General features: G+C 40.8%; 9 protein-coding genes across 9 annotated transcripts; 4 read left to right on the top strand and 5 right to left on the bottom strand.

Annotated features, from left to right (window-relative positions):
- Positions 1-348: 348 nt before the first annotated feature.
- Positions 349-1638, top strand: NPT1 (nicotinate phosphoribosyltransferase; the record flags this gene model as incomplete). Its single annotated transcript, XM_003648357.1, has 1 exon — positions 349-1638. One exon carries the CDS (start codon positions 349-351, stop codon positions 1636-1638), a length of 1290 nt encoding a protein of 429 aa, XP_003648405.1.
- A 298-nt stretch (positions 1639-1936) lies between these two features.
- Positions 1937-5020, top strand: KAP120 (karyopherin KAP120; the record flags this gene model as incomplete). Its single annotated transcript, XM_003648356.1, has 1 exon — positions 1937-5020. One exon carries the CDS (start codon positions 1937-1939, stop codon positions 5018-5020), a length of 3084 nt encoding a protein of 1027 aa, XP_003648404.1.
- Positions 5021-5196: 176 nt separating this feature from the next.
- PTP2 (tyrosine protein phosphatase PTP2) lies at positions 5197-7953 on the bottom strand (the record flags this gene model as incomplete). The annotated part of the gene is made up of 1 exon (XM_003648355.1): positions 5197-7953. One exon carries the CDS (start codon positions 7951-7953, stop codon positions 5197-5199), a length of 2757 nt encoding a protein of 918 aa, XP_003648403.1.
- Positions 7954-8675: 722 nt separating this feature from the next.
- On the top strand, positions 8676-9458 carry SPC29 (Spc29p; the record flags this gene model as incomplete). Its single annotated transcript, XM_003648354.1, has 1 exon — positions 8676-9458. The coding sequence occupies one exon, from the start codon at positions 8676-8678 to the stop codon at positions 9456-9458; it is 783 nt and encodes a 260-aa protein (XP_003648402.1).
- Positions 9459-9644: 186 nt separating this feature from the next.
- RNY1 (ribonuclease T2) lies at positions 9645-10604 on the bottom strand (the record flags this gene model as incomplete). The annotated part of the gene is made up of 1 exon (XM_003648353.1): positions 9645-10604. One exon carries the CDS (start codon positions 10602-10604, stop codon positions 9645-9647), a length of 960 nt encoding a protein of 319 aa, XP_003648401.1.
- Positions 10605-11394: 790 nt separating this feature from the next.
- On the bottom strand, positions 11395-14007 carry Ecym_8305 (uncharacterized protein; the record flags this gene model as incomplete). Its single annotated transcript, XM_003648352.1, has 1 exon — positions 11395-14007. The coding sequence occupies one exon, from the start codon at positions 14005-14007 to the stop codon at positions 11395-11397; it is 2613 nt and encodes an 870-aa protein (XP_003648400.1).
- Positions 14008-14417: 410 nt separating this feature from the next.
- On the bottom strand, positions 14418-15776 carry VPS30 (beclin 1; the record flags this gene model as incomplete). Its single annotated transcript, XM_003648351.1, has 1 exon — positions 14418-15776. One exon carries the CDS (start codon positions 15774-15776, stop codon positions 14418-14420), a length of 1359 nt encoding a protein of 452 aa, XP_003648399.1.
- A 403-nt stretch (positions 15777-16179) lies between these two features.
- On the bottom strand, positions 16180-17952 carry GEP3 (Gep3p; the record flags this gene model as incomplete). Its single annotated transcript, XM_003648350.1, has 1 exon — positions 16180-17952. The coding sequence occupies one exon, from the start codon at positions 17950-17952 to the stop codon at positions 16180-16182; it is 1773 nt and encodes a 590-aa protein (XP_003648398.1).
- A 154-nt stretch (positions 17953-18106) lies between these two features.
- Positions 18107-20224, top strand: NOC2 (mRNA-binding ribosome synthesis protein NOC2; the record flags this gene model as incomplete). The annotated part of the gene is made up of 1 exon (XM_003648349.1): positions 18107-20224. The coding sequence occupies one exon, from the start codon at positions 18107-18109 to the stop codon at positions 20222-20224; it is 2118 nt and encodes a 705-aa protein (XP_003648397.1).
- Positions 20225-20305: the final 81 nt, after the last annotated feature.

Raw genomic sequence — 20305 nt, 5'->3', positions numbered from 1 at the left:
ACAGCAACAAATGAGCAAATTACAGAGTTTTTACAGCCACTAAAATTATGCACATCGAGAAGCTGATTAGCAATCTATATTTCAATTACACATAAGATAAATGTCTAAAGAACGGATGTTCTCTCCCGTAGTAATCGATTATATGTCATTGATTCAAAATCGGGGTAACAAGCTAAAAAAAAGTTTATCAGAAGGCGCAATTTCTTGCAACTTGTTGATGAATTTTAAATCAGTAATTATTTAAAAAAAACTCTTAAAAGTATTAACTAGTTTGTTCATACTGTGATACTATTGCTGTGTTTAAAAAAATACTAGCGCCTCCCCCCTGTTCCGTACTAGCCTTACAATATGACTTTGAATGATCCTGTAATCCTGTCACTTCTTGACACTGATCTTTACAAGTTGACGATGCATGCAGCAGTGCATATGCATTTCCCAAGCATCCAGGTATCTTATAAGTATAATAATAGAACGGAAAATTTCAGGTTTAATAAGGAAGCAATTCTTTGGTTAGAGAAGCAATTCGGTGCTATGGGTCATTTACGTTTTTCTCTTGATGAAATCGAATATTTGAAAAACGAGGTTCCATATCTTCCAGATAGTTACTGGCAATATATCTCAAATAACAACTTCAAATTGGATCCGAAGAACGAAGTGAAATTCCAATTCAAGTGTATTGATGAAGATGCTGATCAGTATGAATTGGATATAACTATTGAAGGTTTGTGGCAGGATACGATACTCTATGAAATTCCGATGTTGGCATTAATCTCTGAAGCTTATTTTAAATTCGTAGATACAGATTGGAACTATGATTTGCAGATCGAAAACGCCTATAGTAAAGCGGTTACTTTACTGGAAAATGATTTGAGCTTTATTGAATTTGGCACAAGAAGGAGGAGATCAAAGAAAACCCACGATCTTGTTTTGCAAGGTATTTTAAAAGCGGTGGACGAACGTAAGGACAAAAAGGACCTTTTCCTAGGAACTTCCAATATACTGATGGCCAAGAACTATGGGTTGCGACCTATGGGAACTGTAGCGCATGAATGGATAATGGGTATTGCATCTGTGACGAATGATTATAGGCATGCAAACGAGAATGCCATGAACTACTGGATTAAGACTTTTGGATGGGATCATGTAGGCTTTGCTCTAACGGACACCTTCGGCACAGATAACTTCTTAAAGAGCTTTCTACCTCCTTACTCTGACGTTTATCTTGGTGTCAGACAAGATTCAGGCGATCCGATAGAATTTACTGAAAAGATCTCCAACCACTACCTCAACGTCTTGAATTGTCCATTATATTCAAAGACTATATGCTATTCTGATTCTCTAGATGTTGAAAAGGCGCTACGATACTCAAAAGCAGCAAAACTAAATGGTATGGCATCTTGTTTTGGAATTGGTACAAACTTTACAAATGATTTTACTGTAAAATCCGCTCCCGACGTCAAGAGTCAACCACTAAACATCGTTATCAAGTTATTCAAAGCAAACGGTAACCCTGCCGTCAAGTTATCTGACAATCACGGTAAGAATATGGGAGACCCCGATAAACTTCGCGAAGTTAAGGCACTACTCGGTTATAGAGAGAGTTCTTGGGAAGAAGTCGATGAATCTAATAGATGGTGATCATCAGATCTATTCCAGCTGGAGAATAGTCCCATTGGACTGATTGTAGGAACTAAACTACATTTTATGACTAAACCGTGTTGGAGGTTTTTCACCATCATTTACATCCTAACACCACACCGATATGCTTAATTAAAATCTCCATCTCATCATCCCTCTTTGTCCGGGACATATCGACTGGAAATTATTGATCTTTTGTATGCTAAGTATATGTTTTATATATATATATGGATTTTTAAGTTATTCTGTTAAGATTTTATTGCCCAGGTTATGCCTAGTAAATATTAAGTAATATACTATGGATCTGGTGTTGAATGAGTTAAATTTGGTTCAAGTTTTGGAAAAGGCTAGTGATCCTCGAGACACTGGATCTAGCGAACCAATTGTGGCAGAGGAACAGTTGAAGTTGTGGCAAGGTTTGCCTGGGTATCATTACTCTTTGCAATCTGTGTATCTTAATTTATCATGGTCTTTGCAAGTTCGATGGTTGGCAATTATTCAATTTAAAAATAGCACGGATAAGTTTTGGAGGCCTACTAGGATGAATTGTATTTCAAAGGATGAGAAGAGTTCAATAAGAGATAGATTGTTTCATATGGTGAACGAGGAGAATAATCAGCTTGCTATTCAGAATGCGCATGCTACGGCCAAAATAGCGAGGTTGGACTACCCACAGAACTGGCCAAATATGTTTGAATATTTTGAGATCGCTTTGGCAGATCATCAAGTTTTACAGAATGATGTCAAGGTTTACAATATATTGGTTCATTTGAATCAAATTATCAAGGTTATAGCGCCTGCAAGAATTGCCAGGTGTCGTCCTGCAATGCAGATCAAAATGCCCTTGGTTTTTCCATTGATTGTTAGGGTTTATTTGACTAATTTTAATAAATGGACCTCTTCGAATGTTTTGGAAAAGAATGAACTGCCCAGCCTAAAAATCTCTTATTTGGCGCTGAAGGTGTTACGAAGGGCCATTGTTGATGTGTACGAAAGTCCACATAAGGACCAAGCAGTTATTGAATTCATGGATATATCCCTTGGGCATTTTAGTTCACTGCTTCTTAATCATGGAAGCTTCAAGACATTTGACGAGTATGAAAAATTTATTAAATGTTACTGTAAACTATATTACAATTTGGTTAATGTTTCACCTTTCAGCTTTGTACTCCTTCCAAGCTCCTACAATATACTTGTAAAGACAACTAGTTTGTTATTTGATAGGGCTGTTGATGTTTATCAAGAGAACGCAGAAGTCACTAGTGATTTTTGGGAGCAGTTGGCAATTAGAGCATTTGGAATCCTAAGAGCTATTGTTCAATTAGTTCAAAAGAAAGGGGCCATATATATTAGGTCTCAAACTGAAAGAACCGAGGTTCGTGCGGCAATTGCAAAGCTTTGCTCTCAGTTTTTGAACGAAGAATTGTTAGCCAAGTTAATGGATCTTTTGATAGAATGGTATTTGAAAATGCGACCTGCTGAGCTAGAACATTGGTATTTGGATCCGGAAGATTGGATCAACGAACAGATATCATCTGGTTACGAATATCAAATTAGGCCATGTGCAGAAAATTTCTTTCACCATTTAATGAATTGTTTCTCTGATTTTCTTTGTCCTTATCTATTAACTACCATTGAGACAGAATCTGGTAAGCTATCTTCATCTATGGATGATTTTTTAAAGAAAGATGCAATGTTTGCCGCCTTCCAGCTGGCGTCTACAAATTTATCCAAACATGTTGATTTTGATCGCTTGTTGGTGCAAATATTCCTTCCTGAAGCAGTTGCTAGGGATTCTACTTCTGCCGATAGATTAAAAATAATAAGAAGAAGACTTGCTCTGATTATAAATGACTGGTGTACTGTCAAGTGTTCAGCGGACAGTAAAGTACACTGTTACGACTTTTTTTTGGAATTACTTACTAATGATTCAGACAAGGTGGTTCAACTAACTGTTGTTCAATCTCTAAGAACAATGGTGGGTGATTGGGACTTTGATAAAGACCAATTTCAACCTTATTTGGATGAATTTGTTACGACTCTTTTAAGGAATATTCTGCCTTCTACAAAATACACTGAGACAAAGTTATATGTTCTAAACACGTTAAGCGACATTGTTATACAAAATAAAGGTGTCATCGGCAACAAACTGTTGATGGAAATTTTGCAAATTGTTCCAGAATTATGGAATGTTGTGGCCAATGATGACACCCAATCAATCCTAGCTAATGCATTATTAAGGTTGTTGAGGTATTTGCTGATCTCACTAGGAGGTTATTCACATGCTGCTTGGTCAGCTGCAATTCCAGCACTTGAATTATCGTGCAATCCTAGTTCTTGCCATTTCAGTTTATTGTACGAAGATGGTTATGAATTGTGGAGTGCCTTATTACAAAATTTCGACCCAAGTATGGCCGCCTTGGATAGTCGATTAATTGATATAGTATGGTGTCTTGAATACGGCGTACAAAATCAAACAGAATCATTGCCAACATTACTGGAAATAGTAAAAAGTTACGTTTTGTTACTTCCCTCAGACCAATATTTGTCCATTAATGTATTCAGTAGCATTTTGAAGCATGCATCATCATATTTGTTAAAGCTGAGAGATGATTGTTTTGATATTGTTCTGTCCATTCTAGATACCTTAACGCTATTAAATGAGGAAGATTTAGGGGTTAGATTAATAAAGTATTTCTTCGAAGCTGGGGTTTTTACTGCGCTCTTAAATGCCATATTCATTAAAGATAAGTTATCATCCTTCCAGCATGATCAAATATGCCGACCCATTTCCAGAATAGCGTTTATCAATCCCACAGGCATTCTGGATGTTATTAGAAACTATCATGAATCCATGACAACGCGGACCGAAAACGCACTTGTGGAAGATTCCTTTCAGCAATTCTGTATTAACAGAGAGACGCCCTTAGACGAAGTAATCAAGATTTTCATGTCTAGATGGTCTTCGTGCCTCAATATATTCCACGATTCCAAGGTGACAAAAATACACGCCTTGGGAACTTCAAGTATGCTGAAGACAGGTCACATTAGTATCTTAACAGAATTTTCTTCAATTTGCAATGCATGGATTGAGTTTATGGAAGAAATCAATGAAGATACAGTTGGAGATTGTGAAAAATATCATCTTACCGACTCCGATCCTGAACTCCAAGGTTACACAATTGAACAATTGAGATATAACGAACTCTATAGAACCAGAGATCCTGTACATCACGTCAATTCCAAGAAGTTTTTTCAAGATATCCTGTACACTTTGCAGAAGGAATTGGGTTCCCAGTACCCGGCTTTCTTGAAAACAGTGGACAGTGTAATATTATCTAACTTGGAGATATTCTTATCCATCAGTCCACAGAAATCGTAGCTCTTTAAACCGCCACTTGAAATAATCTACGCTGCTTTTATATATAACCCACAAATGAGTATGTTGTTATTAAATGAATATTGAAAAGAAGAAAAAAGAAAGTATGGTGGTGGTCTGTGTCCGAGTGTCTCTGTGTGTGTGCGTTAGTACTTAATTGTTATTATACTTAAAAACATTTATGATTTCATTTTATGACTTTCCCTTAGCGAAAAGAACTCTAATAGACTTTCGTAGCAAGTAATATATTGTGTCAAATTCTGGACCATTGAGATTCTTTGCTTTCTGAGTTCATTAACAACAATAAATAATAGATCTTCAGTCATATTCCAAACATCTATCTTGTTATACTTTTCTAATGGAGGTTGGAAGATGTTTAATAAGAAATCTAATGTGATAAACACGCCTGTGCGCCCACATCCTGCGCTACAATGAACCAATAATGGTGATGGCGGTTCACTATCGCAAAAGATGCTTTGGTTCATGTCAACAATGTGTTGTGGATCTTGTTCACCCTTTAATAGTTTCTGGATAAAAGTCTTTGGATTATTGAGCAATGAATTTTTAATGTTGTACAACTTTATGAAATCGGACATAACTATCCCACAGGAGTCCAACCATTTTTTGTATTGGAGTTGGTATACTAGATGTGTCTTCATATTATTTCTATTCATATCTGCAGAATCGGTTAGCAACTTTGACCTCCTTCTGAGTTCAAATACGCGAATTACGGCACCATCTAAGCCGCATACATTTTCGAAATGATTCAACACCGTGATGTCGTACTTCTGTATGCTATCAGACTTCCAGTATATATCCCATTTCCTTAAATTTAATTCATCGTCTGAGTTCAAGGACACTATAACTTTGACATTATTCGACGTGACCACTTTCCAAAAATCATCAATTGTAGATAACAATGGGGCTTGTGTGGCAACATACTTGCATTTGTTATTGATCTCCGGCAGGTTCAGGTAGTTGGCGTTAAAGTAGTCGTTAAAGGGTTCGTGAGGTGAAGAGGAGGAGGAACCTGCTAATGAAGTGAATTTGTTTGTTGGGAATTCCGTTCGTTTAGTAAAATAGGAAGAGGTTGCAGATACTTTCAAGTGTTCAATCGGGTCATTGGTGTTTTTGTTTTTGTTTTTGTTTTTAGAATTAATAATGTAACTATTCCCTTGACTTGTCAGGGGCGGTGGCGTTGTTTGAAGGCTCAAGGAGCTTTGGGATGGGACTTGTCTGGAATAAGGCTCGTTCCAAATGGGAGACGGTTCTAGCCTAACTCTAGTATGTTCATATGGGATGATATTTGAGTATCTGTTCTTAGTAAAGGAGTTGATCCCCTTGGTGATAACATACTTATCTAGGGGGGTTTCTTGTCCTTCGTCTGCCTCCGGAACACAGCTGGGGTCGCGAGCTAATAATTTATTCACAATCTCTTTGTTTTCGTCATCGTTTAATTCTTCGTGTATATCCCGCTTCAATTTAGAACTGTCTATTTCAGCAGTGTAAGAGTCGGCGTTTTTATTTTCCCCCGAGTCATCGAATTCGTCGCAGTCATCCAAAGGGAGGTGTTGCTGGTGATGCTGGTGCTGTTGGTGACTAGCATCGGATCTACGGGATGAGAGAATAAATTGCTTCTGAAATTGCTTCAGGGAGTATAGGCTAGTTGATTTGTGCTTTGCAACCTTCAAACATCCTCCCCCTGGAGTCACGCTAGACAGGCACTTCTGCAATCGTTTTATTTCCAATTTCTCAAGCAATCTAAACTTGGCCAAGATCTCTTGCAATATATCACTATTATTAGAGTTGAACGGCCGTAACCAAGCTGGCACCTCGCTGGGTAACTTATTGGGAGTACGGTACTTGAAGTATTTTACCAGGGTCCCGGGCGAATAATGAAACGTGTCTCCCTTCATAGACTGAATAAATAACTCTGCGGATGTACCGCAGCCCCGATATCCTTTACTGCTGCTGGCCAACGACGCAGGCTGCTGCTCCGGAATGCACAGCTTCAGCGTAATCTTCGGCCTGCCCCTGTCATCCCTTGCTGACCCATTGATCTCTACCGAACCGTCATTGCCTTCAGCACTCCTACCACCGCTGCTGCTGCTGCTGCCACCGCAGCGCATCACCTCCTTCGTACCCTTCGGCACCGCAAAGTGATGTTGCTCCTCAAAAGCCTTCACCCCATTCTGCAGAAGAAAAACCGGCTTCTCTGCAATCTCCCCCTGCTCCTCCAAATACAATATAAGCTTCCTGATCACCGCAACCGTGGACTGCATACAGCTAGACCAATACGACGACCCATCATCCAGTATCAAAATCCCATCACACGTCTCCAACTGCGCCAATAAACTGTCCCGCGTCTCGTCATTCAGAGTCCGCATCAACTTGTCAAACTGAAAATTGGGCCTCCGCAGTAACGTGCTGGGAAACGACAGATGCACAACACTACTAGCACTAAAATACTGACACCCATGGTTACTCAGATCCAAAACTACCGCCTGTCTCAGCCCTTCCTGCAATTCCCTCCATTCCTGAACACTAACCACCTTGCTCTTCTCCATCACCTCCCCACCCACCTCCCGCGATACATCAACTTGCTGCACCATGCTCCTCGACGTGGGCGACGTGGGCTGCGACGAGCTAAATAACACATTAACCGACCCACAACATCTCCGAGAACACGACGACAACGACGAAGATGCCGATCCCGCTCCATTCGCCACCCTGCTGCCCTGCACACTACCACACCCACCACTACTCAAAAACCTCCCCGCCATACCACCCTCCAAACTATATATATCCTTAACATCAAGTCCGGCCATCCCTTTCTTAGATATCCAACCCACACCAAAAACAATTTTTTCCTGTATCCTATTAATCCTTAACCTGAGTGAAACAACAACCTTCCTTCCCTGTGTATCCAGACACATAAATAATAAAACCGACCCTTCCCTATGGATATCCTTGCACCGATCCGATCCGATTCTTCTTGTTCTTTATACTCGCAATTATTTTCTTGCGCCCGCCCCCCCTCTCTTATCAAATCTCTAAATACTTCTACATTATATATACCCTTATATCTATGTAATTTGATGCTTCTTTTTTTTGTTTTTTCCTACATTGTACATCATAGTCCACTTGTTTACTTGTTTCTTATTTAGCTATACCACAATCACTTGTCCTTTGGCCGTTGCCAAAGGACAAGCATGGCGTATGCGGTAGCGCGCTACCGCATACGCCATGCTTGCCAGTAGCCCTCCACCACGCCGGCCATCCCTGCAACTGAAGCAGCGTCTCTTATATATCACATCATACCGCACCCACACCGCAACTTGGCCGTTTGCCACCCAAAACAGAGAGGCCATTATAGGCATTGAAGCAGTCCGGAGTGGTGAGAATTCGGTCGCGGCGGGAACCCAGCCAGAAACGCGCTTCTGTAGTCACGTGACTGCGCGCGGCCGTTTACAAAAGCATTCTCGCGCCGCTCCGGCCCCCGCCCGACTGGCGAGCTCGCTGGCCCCCGTCCTCTCGCCTCCTTTGCAACGCTAAATCGGCCACTCTTTTCTATATCCTAGTTATCTCGAATAGACACCAGCATATCCCTCGTCTTCTTCTGCCCCCCCCCCTCCAGCCCTATATACAACTCTTCCATATGGACAGGTCGTCGTATCTTAATCGGCCGGAAACTGACGATACTTTGCAGAATATTCGGAAGGAATACCTCAATACCAAGCGCAACTTGCATGACTTGCTCACCAGCAGTCCCACGAGAATTCCTCAGAGCACACGGGGGGAGCTGGGCGGCAAGGCTGCTGCTGGGCTGCAGCAGCAGCAGGGCGCACAGCTGGCTGCTCAGGATGCAGAGCAGGACGACCGGCTTCGACAGCAGTTGCGTGATTACATGAATAACCGAGGCCGCCATATGGGTGCTCCAGCAAGGTATCCCTCTGTTGGTGCGGCGGCGCCTCCCGCGCCGCCGCTGCTGCAGGCGGCTGGCGGCGGCAGCGCTGCCGCCGTAGCCCCTGTAGAGGGCTCGTTGCAGAGACAGCTGGACAACCAGAAGCTCATGTTTGACTCTCTAAAGCGTGAATTGGACACGCAGCGCACCATCAACAACATGTTGTTCCAGCGCTTGGATCAGCTGGAGGAGGACGTTCGGTATCTGCGGCACGCGACAAACAACAAGGCTCAGCAGCAGCAAAATAACAACGTTGGCGGCAACTTCCGTTCGGTAAGCAGTGCGCCGAGTTCGTCGCACACAACAGGATTCGGTGGTAGTTCAGTGTCTGGTGATGATACCAAGGTTTTGCTTGGTTGGGACCAGCCTTCCAACGCCGTGAAACAGCATCATCCCCATCAGCGTTCTCTATCTAATTTTGATGATAACACTGCAAAGTTGATCCAGATGTCTTCTGGGGCGAAACAAAAATGGTAGGCGGGCAGCAGCAGACTACAAATTTGCATAATATATATAAACATATATGTACCGAATGGTATAGGTATTTTGGTCGTTCTTGAATTGCGGGGTCTGGCTGTCAGCAGCAGCGGTGTACTATTAAACTACATACAAATGTTATTTCTAAATATTTGTGCATTTTGTTATAGACGGGCTTTGGCCCCCTCAGGGCTTGGGGTACCACCGGATGCCAGACGAGGGACAATTGCTGGCGCTAGCGCTGTCGAGAAGCAAGAACTGTTCGCCAAGAACACTCCCCTTCAAGATGTGGAAGTACCAGACTTCCGAAATGGCATGTTTGTTGTCGCATCTCACCTCGACGTCCACGCCAAACACATTGCGCAGCGCAGCCTTGATCTCTTGCAACTTATAGGTACGAGTGCAGCTTGGAACAATCCCATGCTTCCTGAGCACGGCAAATGTGTCGTACCTCTTGAAAAGATTCATGGCAACCCTGAAATAGTTGTACACAGACAACTCCTGGCTGGCAATGTGACTGCCGCCGGCAGCCTTGCCGTCCTGGAAACATTGTGGCAGCAACGTGGACATGCACAGCCCGTGCTTGTTATACTCATGGGACCAAAACTCATCGACAGAGCCCTTCGTCGATGGCCACCACTTCCTCATCTCCTTGAGCAATTCTTCCCCGCTCACTGGCAAGCTCCCGTCATTCAACCCTGCCTGTTCCAGAACCTCCGTGACGCCCTTCACGGCCAACTGCGGATTACAGAACTGATCGTACGACCCATCACAACGGTCACCCCACAGACCATGCACTGTAAACGCGTCTTTCGGCCCTCGGTTCTCCTCACGTTTCCTGCCATACCTTAAATATGGGGAAGAATCGTCGTATTGCCAAAGCTGCGTCAGCAAAAAGAGCCCCCCGGTGGCCTCATAACAGCAGCTGTCAACTTGATGTTCCGCACCCTTGCGACACGAATAAGGTATATCGGTGGGACAGCTAGGACCACCGAAAACAACCCTGCTGCTCTGTCTGTCTGCTGTTACCACTTTCTTCTCCCGCGCGTGGTTATCGTTCGATAATACCATTTGTTCACCGTTCACCTTCAACAACGATACGGCCACCAAACCGACCAATTCCAACAGTCTCACCAATCTCGTCATTTTCTTGCGTTAAATAACACCAGCCTAAGTTTGTCAATAACTGGGCCCTGTGCAGTCTTGAGTTGTTACACACCCCATAATTCCTGGGTGGTTCTTCAAAAACTTGGCATTAACCACAATATATATCTATACCCCTCCGCGCTGATTGCTAATCAATACAGACAATAAATAATTGCTGCCACATGTGGTAGCAATTAACAGTCTGTATACTATTAAACAAACCTGTTTCTTCATCTGTCTAATACCGACGCTGCAAGCACGGGCCAGGCTAGGTTGCCTATTCGTCTCCCGTGTCAATAAACCGCACACAGCCTTGGAAAACTATTTTCTGAAACCTCCTTCAGGAGCTAGCAGCAGATTGGCGTGCCCCATTGACTATTGACTTGTTGTGCAGATATGTTGGGATGCTGTTTCTGTCTAATCTGCTGCATCTTAAAAAATGAAACTGGAGGTACACACACGGCGGTAGTCAGTAGATTGATTATCGCTTTGGATTAAGAAGCGGGGTGCGGAAGTTGTTTATAGAGACGGCGGCCAATCATGGTGGTGGTGCTGGTTTGGGTTTTGTTTTGATATAGCATTGTGTTATCTCGGTTCCATGATGGATAACATGCGGAGGCCTTATTAGCTAAAGGTATTAATAGCCACTGACGTAAGAAAGAGTTGACGTACGAAGCGGTTGAATTTGCTCATCAATGCTATATACAGGTGAAAAACTTAAGCTGGATATAATTACATGTTTGAGTTAGATAATCGGGTGAGATAACTGGAAATGGTTAACACGGTCGGATTAACCCGAACAGCTTTCACATGTGGAGGGATCTTGTAGAAGGGTGCAAACTAAGGGTGTGGGATCGTGGATCTTGAAGTCATCTTCTGGAACATTGCTATCCTGGGGAGGGGAGTTGGGTGACGATGGTGAAGTAGTATTGGTCGTGGTAGTGGATGGTGTATTGGCATCTATATCGTGGGCAACGCCGGGATACTTTGCACAGTATTCTAGATGAGGAAACGAACCCTTAGTGGTAATATTTACAGGGCCAGACAACGTGTTATCCTCGCTGATGGTGAATTTGATAGCACTGGATGCGGCTTGGGTTCTTAGATAATACATTCCTGTTTTTAGGCCCTTTTTCCAAGAGTAGAAATGCATACTGGTGAGTTTCCCCATGGTCGGTTCTTTCAGGAACAGGTTGAGGGATTGTGATTGGTCGATGAATGGAGCTCGATCCCTCGACAGGTCGACTAGCCTCTTCTGAGGGAGCTCCCATACGGTTTTGTACAGGTCTTTGAGATGCTGCGGGATTCCTTCGATGGATTGAATAGATCCGTTATCAAGGATGATTCTATTTTTTAGCTTTTCATCCCAGATCCCCAATGTACAGAAATCTTGAACCATGTATTTGTTTATAATGGTGTATTCGCCGCTGAGCACTCTTCTCGTATATATCATGGATGTCATTGGTTCGAAGGATTCAGTGAAACCTAGAATTTGGGAAGTGGAAGCTGTAGGCATTGGTCCAACCAGCAATGAATTCCTTAAACCAGCTCCTGAGGTTATTTGCTCTTTTAATTTGTCCCAATCCGAATATAGAAAGTTGTGATTCTCTTTGTTCAATCCCCAAAGATCGAATTGTAAGAGTCCCTGACTTGCTGGAGAGCCCGGGAAACTTTCGTAGTGACCATATTTCTTTGCTAATTCCACAGATGCCTCGATAGCGGCATGGTATATCGTTTCAAAAACATTTACATTCAAGCGTGCAGCCTCTTTGGAGTCAAAGGGGAAACGCAGCATCATTAAAGTATCAGCAAACCCTTGGACTCCAATGGCCATAGGCCTGTTCTTTTTGTTACTTTTCTCAGCTTCTGGAACAGGGTAATCACATACATCGATCACGCGATCTAAATTTTTGGTTATTACTTTTACAACGGAATGCAATTTAGCATAGTCAAAACTAATCTTACTTCCAGATACTATAACAAATGTTGGTAATGCCACTGAGGCCAAATTGCAAACCGCAGTCTCCTCTGGTGAGCTATATTCTATGATTTCGCAGCATAGGTTGGAAGAACGGATCGTACCTAAATTCTTTTGATTAGACTTCTGGTTGCATGCATCCTTATAAAGCATAAATGGCCCTCCGGTCTCTGTTTGCGATTGCAAAATCTCACGCCACACTTTTTGAGCTTTAACCCGTTTCATGGGGACTAACTCTCTTTCATAACTCTCATACAACTCATCAAACTCTTTACCGTAACAATCAGAGAGACCAGGGGCCTCATCGGGAGAAAACAAAGACCAATCTTTATTTTCCTCGACACGTCTCATAAATAGATCGGGAATCCATAAACCATAAAATAAATCTCTAGCACGCATCTCTTCATTGCCATGGTTCTTTCTCATCTGTAAGAAATCAAATATATCTGAGTGCCAAGGCTCCAAATAGATACAAAAAGCACCAGGTCTCTTGTTACCTCCTTGATCCACATACCTTGCAGTACTATTGAAAACACGTAACATGGGTACTAATCCATTAGATGTTCCATTAGATCCAGAAATTAGTGCTCCGCTGCCTCTAACAGTTGACACATGGATTCCCAGTCCCCCAGACGCCTTCGAAATTAATGCCGACTTCTGTAAGGTCTCATAAATTCCATCGATTGAATCATCGATGATTCCTAAAAGAAAACATGACGACAAATATTGATGGACTGTTCCTGCATTAAACAAAGTTGGAGATGCATGGATAAAAAACTTTTTTGACATTAGATTGTAAGTCTCTATTACAGAATCAATATCATCAAATGGCCCATGGATCGCCAAAGCTACCCTCATAAACAACTGCTGCGGCGTCTCATGAACTAATCCATCTTTCTTCAACAAATATGACTTACAAAGTGTCTTCCATCCAAAATAGCTAAAATGGTAATCACGGCTACTATCAATTGCTTCATTAATAATATCCTTATGCTTCATAGCCATCTCGTAGAATTCCTTGCTTATCAGTGGTTTCATTCTTGCATTTCTATTACTGGATCTAGCTTGACGTTTCCGTGGGTGTTCTTCATCTTCTCCTTCTCCTGTAACACCTTCCTTTGGCACTGAAGCAACCAAAAGGCTCAAATTATCAGTGAACTTCAACCCTGCTAGCCTCCCATGTAATTCAGCAACCTCAATTCTAGCTGCAAGTATAGAAAAATCTGGATGCTGCGTCGTCAATGCTGCAAGACTCTCACCAATATACATTGTCAACTCCCGCTCCATTACCCCTTCGGGTATTCCAACCATAATTTTATGCACAGCTTCATCGATATTCATATATTCTATGTGCAACCCATATGCTAATTTGGTCAACGATTTACTCAGCGTTTCCTTGTCCAACATCTTGCTTCCATTAGCCATACCTTACAGTAAAAAATCCTCCTTCACACTGATTCCAATTGTTGCACAACTATATCTACACTATATGAAGATTCAATAAGCTTTCCTGTTTCCTTTCTGGTCTCTAAAATTAATAGTTAATTTAGAATATATTCCGTTTTGCGACAGTAACGGTTTTTTCACGTCAAAATTCACTTTTGAAAATTTTGTATCTGATGCAATTGGAAAGTTGGTTATTACTTTTGTCAAACAATTTCTAATTCCCGTAATATATTCCATTAAAACTAGATATAATTAAAGATTTCAACTATACTAGAGATCACATTATGCAGGAAGACCAGATAGTATCGAAAAATTATCAATTAGTATTCCGAAATAGGAATTTAACATATTTTCCGAAATGAATAATGCCTCTAGAAGAAAAGCTGTTATTACGTCACCTGAGACGAGAAGGCCAGAAGCCATTTCGCATTCGTGAGCAGGAACTTACATGCAGTAGTCCATTCTACGGTCGGGTCGCTGCCCATCAGCTTTATTGATATGTTGTTGATTTTGTCTCGGTGCATGATATAAGGTAGTTCCATGGCGCCATTATGGTCTCTGGAAAAGGCGGATATCTTTTTGGCAATCTGGTCTACAATGGCTATTATGCACTCTAAAGCCTTGTCTAGGGATGTTTCTTTGTGGAAGAATTTGCCGAGTTTGAATTCATCGTTGCTGAATGCGTTATGTACTATCCATTTCTGTTCACGTTGGTCGTAATGTTCGACCTTCGAGTAGGAGCCGAGAGGTTTTAGTTTGTAGTTGTCCAGTTCGTAATGTATTTTATTTGCTATGGTGGCAAGTAATAGGATAAGTTGGCCCATAGCCGCATTTACTTCTTGCCATGGAACACGAACCTGACTGAAGCCACCTAGACGGAGACCATTGATGGTTCCAAAGGGTCCGCTGTGTGAAATACGGAAGGTTTCGTTGAAGATATTTGTTTTTCTTAGCCTATCCAAATTGTTCAACGTCAGTTCGTATTGGTTCTTTAAGGATTGAGCGTCCCTTATAAAATAGATATGCTCGAGATCTTTTAGATTTTGCTTTATGATGTTTTCAGTTTCAGTTTCTTCTTTCTTTAGTAGCTGTTGTTCGACATCTTCGATCTCCCTGTCTAAGTTATCATTTTCCTCTTCAAGAGCAACCAACTTGGCAATAAGGTCGTTTTTCTCCGCGAGTGGATTAACATTTGAGGTTTTACTAGATTTTAATTCGGTACCATCTTCTTTCTCCTTTTGTTTCTCTAACCTCACAACAAACTCCGAGTACGAATTACGCTTTTTGATAGCATCTTCATACTCAACCTTTAGCTTCTGCATCAGCAACTCACAGCAAACTTGACATATAGGATAGTCAATATTACTTTTTGACGATAAAATACGGAAGATATTGGTTAAGTTCTGTATGTTCGAAGACAAAGTTTTTGTGCGATCGTCGTCATCATCATCCTCCCCACTCTCCTCATCGATTATCCTGGAGGGTTGAAGACTTGATTCATTTGTATTCAGAAAAACATATGACTCAGATGGACCTGATAATGAAGCAGCAGCCTGATCCGAAAGTCTTTTAACTTGATTCAAACGTATATATCTATCGTGAGGAATCTTGTATGTTGTAGCGTTGTTCACTAATTCACCACCAGAATTGATAATCATATCTCGCTGAGCCAATGATAAATCCATAAGAGATATATCAATGTCGATTGGACACTGACAGCTTTGGCATTTAAAACACGCCCCGTTCATCGCGTATCAATGAGTCTTGTCCCTTTATTATAAGCAAAGTTTATTTATATTTATGCATGTATTATGGTTGATTATCTATTTTGGAGGTGGGGTTGTGCGTTAGTTGTACTGCACGCAAATTCCTTTATGTCGGGCGGTCAACTCTTTGGGAAAAGTAAGACAACGTTGACATCTTCTAGTATGTTGGTAATATATGAGGCATTAGAAAAGCATATGTGGTTATCACCATTCATACAATTGACTTCTAGATGCATAATGCTTGTTCTACAACATCTTCAAAACTATATACAAATTTTAGACCTCACATGACGATGAGATGCTACCTACAGGAAGTAAAAATACATGTACAGATCCTAAAGAATAGGTTTTCCAAAAGAGGATAATGAATATAGGAATGTTTCACTTACCAAACGTAATACCAGTACAAATTGCGTGTTGCGAGTTCTTTCTTCGAAAGAGTAGCGATTGGATCGCTATTTAATTGCTTTCTAGCCATAGTATCTTTTTTGGTACGCTCTAAGAACATATCTCTAATCTTGTCTAGCGTTGCATCCTCAGTGGGAGACATAGGATAAGTAGATGAGAAGATTACTCTATTTCTAGATATCAATGGGGTCTTACCCTTTGACTCCTTGTACTCGTGATGAGATTGTTCTATCAACTTCTTTAGAGGTTCCCTCACACAAACTTTAATGGCTTTTGGAACCCATATTTCATAAAGACCTTTGAACTCGTATTTACCCGTTGATCTAAGTTGCAAGTATCCGATATCTTTGAACACAATTTCAATACTTCCTCTGAATGGTGGAATGATATGCCTAACAAATTCGGCTTTTTCGGTAAGAACTTTAGTGACTTCCACAAACTGTGCCTGCGGGTGCGATTCATTTACATTGACATTCTTTATAACTTCTAATCCCTTTTCAAAATTATGATATTTAGCTATACGGCCTGGAATGTAAGATATCACTTGGTTGACTGTGCCTGGAGGCGGTACGAGGTATATTAACCCACTAATCGTTAAACATCTCCCTTCTTCACTTCCCGTTATAGAAACATAGGACTGCTTCTTCAACTTGGACGTATCAAAACCTGCAGTCTTTCTTATCCTTTGTAAAAAGTTCTTTGCAATAATTCTATCATATGCAGCACTATCAATATCGTCCATATATCCTGGCAGGTCATGGACGACCTTATTCCCAAAGCTATACGATTGTATGCTCCTCGTAAAATTTGGAAGATAACTAACACCGGCTTTATTCAGCAGATAGTGCTTCCTTCTGCTCATTTTATCAGGTCCCAATGATTCTGTATTTAACTCAGCAGTTGGTTTATCCTCTTCCATTCTATAACCCATGCAAGGGTTATTTTTTATTAGAGCATTGATCAGAGATGATTTCCCAGCATTTGGATGACCAACAAAGTACGACTCTTTCGATAACGCACTATTCACAATCGCTATATTCCAATTTTTTGGACTTGAAAATGCTACCACCTTCTTCAAATTAATCCCCAGGTGCTTCTTAAAGTACTCATGAAAAAACTCCTGGGTTGGCTGTGCTAGTGTAGAGCTTTGCGCCATTATTTGGTCACCCTTTGATAGTAACAAATAATTCGTATTCTCCTTGTTCTCTAATAAAATCTTGTCTACATTTAAAGGAAAATCAACCATTGGAACAACATGGTATATGCTAGCACACTGGGGGATATATTTACTGATATCTTTGAACGTCTGACTTTGGAATTCTTCAAGGGAATATTCATTCTGATTTTGAGCATCAAAGCATCTCTTACAAGTGGGACGGTCATCGAATTTACTTATAACATCTGATCTTGAGGGCAAAGAACTCTTCTCCTTGATTCTATGCATGTCTTGACCGAATAACAGGTACTTCACATCCTCCAAAGTTGATGCCTTCGCTTTCTGCTTAGGTTTGGGTTTCAAATAGTATCCACTTAATTTTGGAGACTTAATTTGTAAAGCGATCCCACATAACTTACAAGAAATACTTCGTTCAAATTGTCTTAACTGAAATCCAGTCCTCAGCATCCTTATTAACCAACCTAAAGCCTTGAATAGGCCCTCTGATAGCCCTGATATCCTATGAACGCTCTTGAATATCACTGTTAAATCACTATTCTTGATCTTCAATTCGGTACGCTGGAGAAATTCCATGTCATAATACACGAAAAAAGAAATTCTCGAAAATTTTTTCAAATTCGTCTTTTGAACATTATATAGCTCATCGCGATGAGCTTTTAAGAACCATATTTGACCTCTAGAATATGGTGTAACTGACAATTTAGGGTCTTGTAAGAATCAATAAACAATGGGTGGGGTATCCAAGGCTACTAAGAAGTTCCAAAGTAAGCATTTGAAGCATACTTTGGAACACAGGAAAAAAGTGAAAGCGCATAACCAAAAGATTCATGGTCGTAGGGGTAATAAATCAGATGATGAGAAAAGAGCACTTGCATTGACTAAGGATGAACAAAAGTTAATGAAATCTTCGAAGGAAGAAGTGTTCAAGGATATGAGTGTTCAAAAGTTTTTTGATGGTGGATTTGAATTGCCAAAGATAGACAAGAAATTGAAGGGTTCTAAAGAGGAGGAGTCTGCTGAAGATGAAGGATCTTCTTCTGATGAAGATATGGAGGCTGATATGGGAGATCTAGCAGAGAAAGACCCCGAATTCTATAAATACTTGCAAGAAAATGATAAGGATCTATTAGAATTCAATGGTAGTAATCCTCTCGATGGAATTTCTGGTGACGATGATGATGATGAGGAGGCGGAGCAGGAAGAAGAAGTGGGTGGTAAGGGTAACAAATCGAAGCCTGCCAATACCAAGGATGAACAATTAGAGCTTAATCATGCTCTTCTAAAAAAGTTGAAGGGACAGTTGACTAACAAACCAAATATCAAGTCAATCAGAAACATTTGTTCTGCTTTTAAAGCAGCTGTTAATGTTAATCAGGAAGGTGCTGCTGAAACGTACAAATTTTCTGTCATGGATGAAAAGGTGTTTCAAGAGCTAATGTTTACTGTATTGAAAGATCTTCCTGAGGCTATTCAAAAATTGACACCATACAAACTTTCAAAGAATGCAAGGACCCTACCTTCAAATTCAACAGTGACTAGGTTATCATCTGTTATGAAAGCACATGCACCTTCTTTGATAACTTTGCTGCAAGATATTACAAATACCGAAACTGCAGTATTAGTTTTGCATTCTACTTACCAGCTATTACCATATTTCCTGTCCTACAGAAAACTCTTGAAGGAATTAATTCAGTCGATAGTCTATATTTGGTCTACTACAAAGGATGTCGAAACGCAAATTGCTACATTTGCATTTTTGAATAACTCTTCTAGGGAATTCAAAAAATCAATACTGGGATTGGTCTTGAAAACTACCTATTCCACGTTTGTGAAATCCTGTCGTAAGACCAATATTCGTACCATGCCATTAATTAACTTCCAAAAGAACTCCTCTGCCGAATTATTTGGAGTCGATCCCGTCTTGGGCTATCAAATTGGATTTGAGTACATTCGACAATTAGCTATACACTTGAGGAACTCAATCAATGGTTCCACTAAAAAGCCATCGAAAACCAACTCAGCAGAAGCCTACAAAATTGTATACAATTGGCAATTCTGTCATTCATTGGATTTTTGGTCCCGTGTGTTATCGTTCCAATGTAACCCAGAGAAGGAAAATGGCAAAGAATCGTCCCTAAGACAACTGATCTATCCTTTAATCCAAGTCACACTAGGCGTTATTAGATTAATCCCAACTGCTCAATTTTTCCCATTAAGGTTCTATTTAATTAGGTCTTTAATCAGGCTTTCACAAAACGCCGGCGTCTACATTCCTATCTACCCGTTGTTATCGGAAACTCTATCATCAACTGCCTTTACCAAGGCCCCAAAGAAACATTCTACACTAGCAGCGTTTGACTTTGACAATAACATCAAGTGTAATCAAGCCTATCTAGGCACCAGAATTTATCAAGATGGTCTTGCTGAACAAGTTGTCGAACTGTTGGCTGAATTTTATGTGCTATATGCTAAGAGTGTATCGTTCCCAGAGCTCACCACCCCAACGATTATTTCCCTGCGTCGTTATATGAAGACATCCAAAAATATCAAGTTCAACAAGATGCTAACAATTTTAATTGATAAATTGAAGCAAAACAATGATTTTATCATCCAGAAGAGATCAAAAATTGACTTTGGCCCCACTAATAGGGTTGAAGTCGAAAGATTCTTAAATGAGCTCCCATGGGAATCCACTCCTTTAGGTGCTTATGTCGTTATACAACGTGAAGTTAAGGAAGAAAAAGCACGTATTTTAAGAGAATCCTTAGAAGAAGAAGATCAGAAATCTCAAGAAGAAGATATTGAACTCAGTGATGCCGTCGCATCTGATAGAGATGATGATTAGTAGCAATTGAGAATTTCGTAATTTTGTATTTCAACATAATTTTGATAATTTTGAATCTTTTTTTTGATTCAAAAACAATTA

This window comes from Eremothecium cymbalariae, chromosome 8, assembly GCF_000235365.1.
Source record: "Eremothecium cymbalariae DBVPG#7215 chromosome 8, complete sequence".
NCBI lineage: Eukaryota > Fungi > Ascomycota > Saccharomycetes > Saccharomycetales > Saccharomycetaceae > Eremothecium > Eremothecium cymbalariae.
This window is presented reverse-complemented; position numbering and strand designations above follow the sequence as displayed.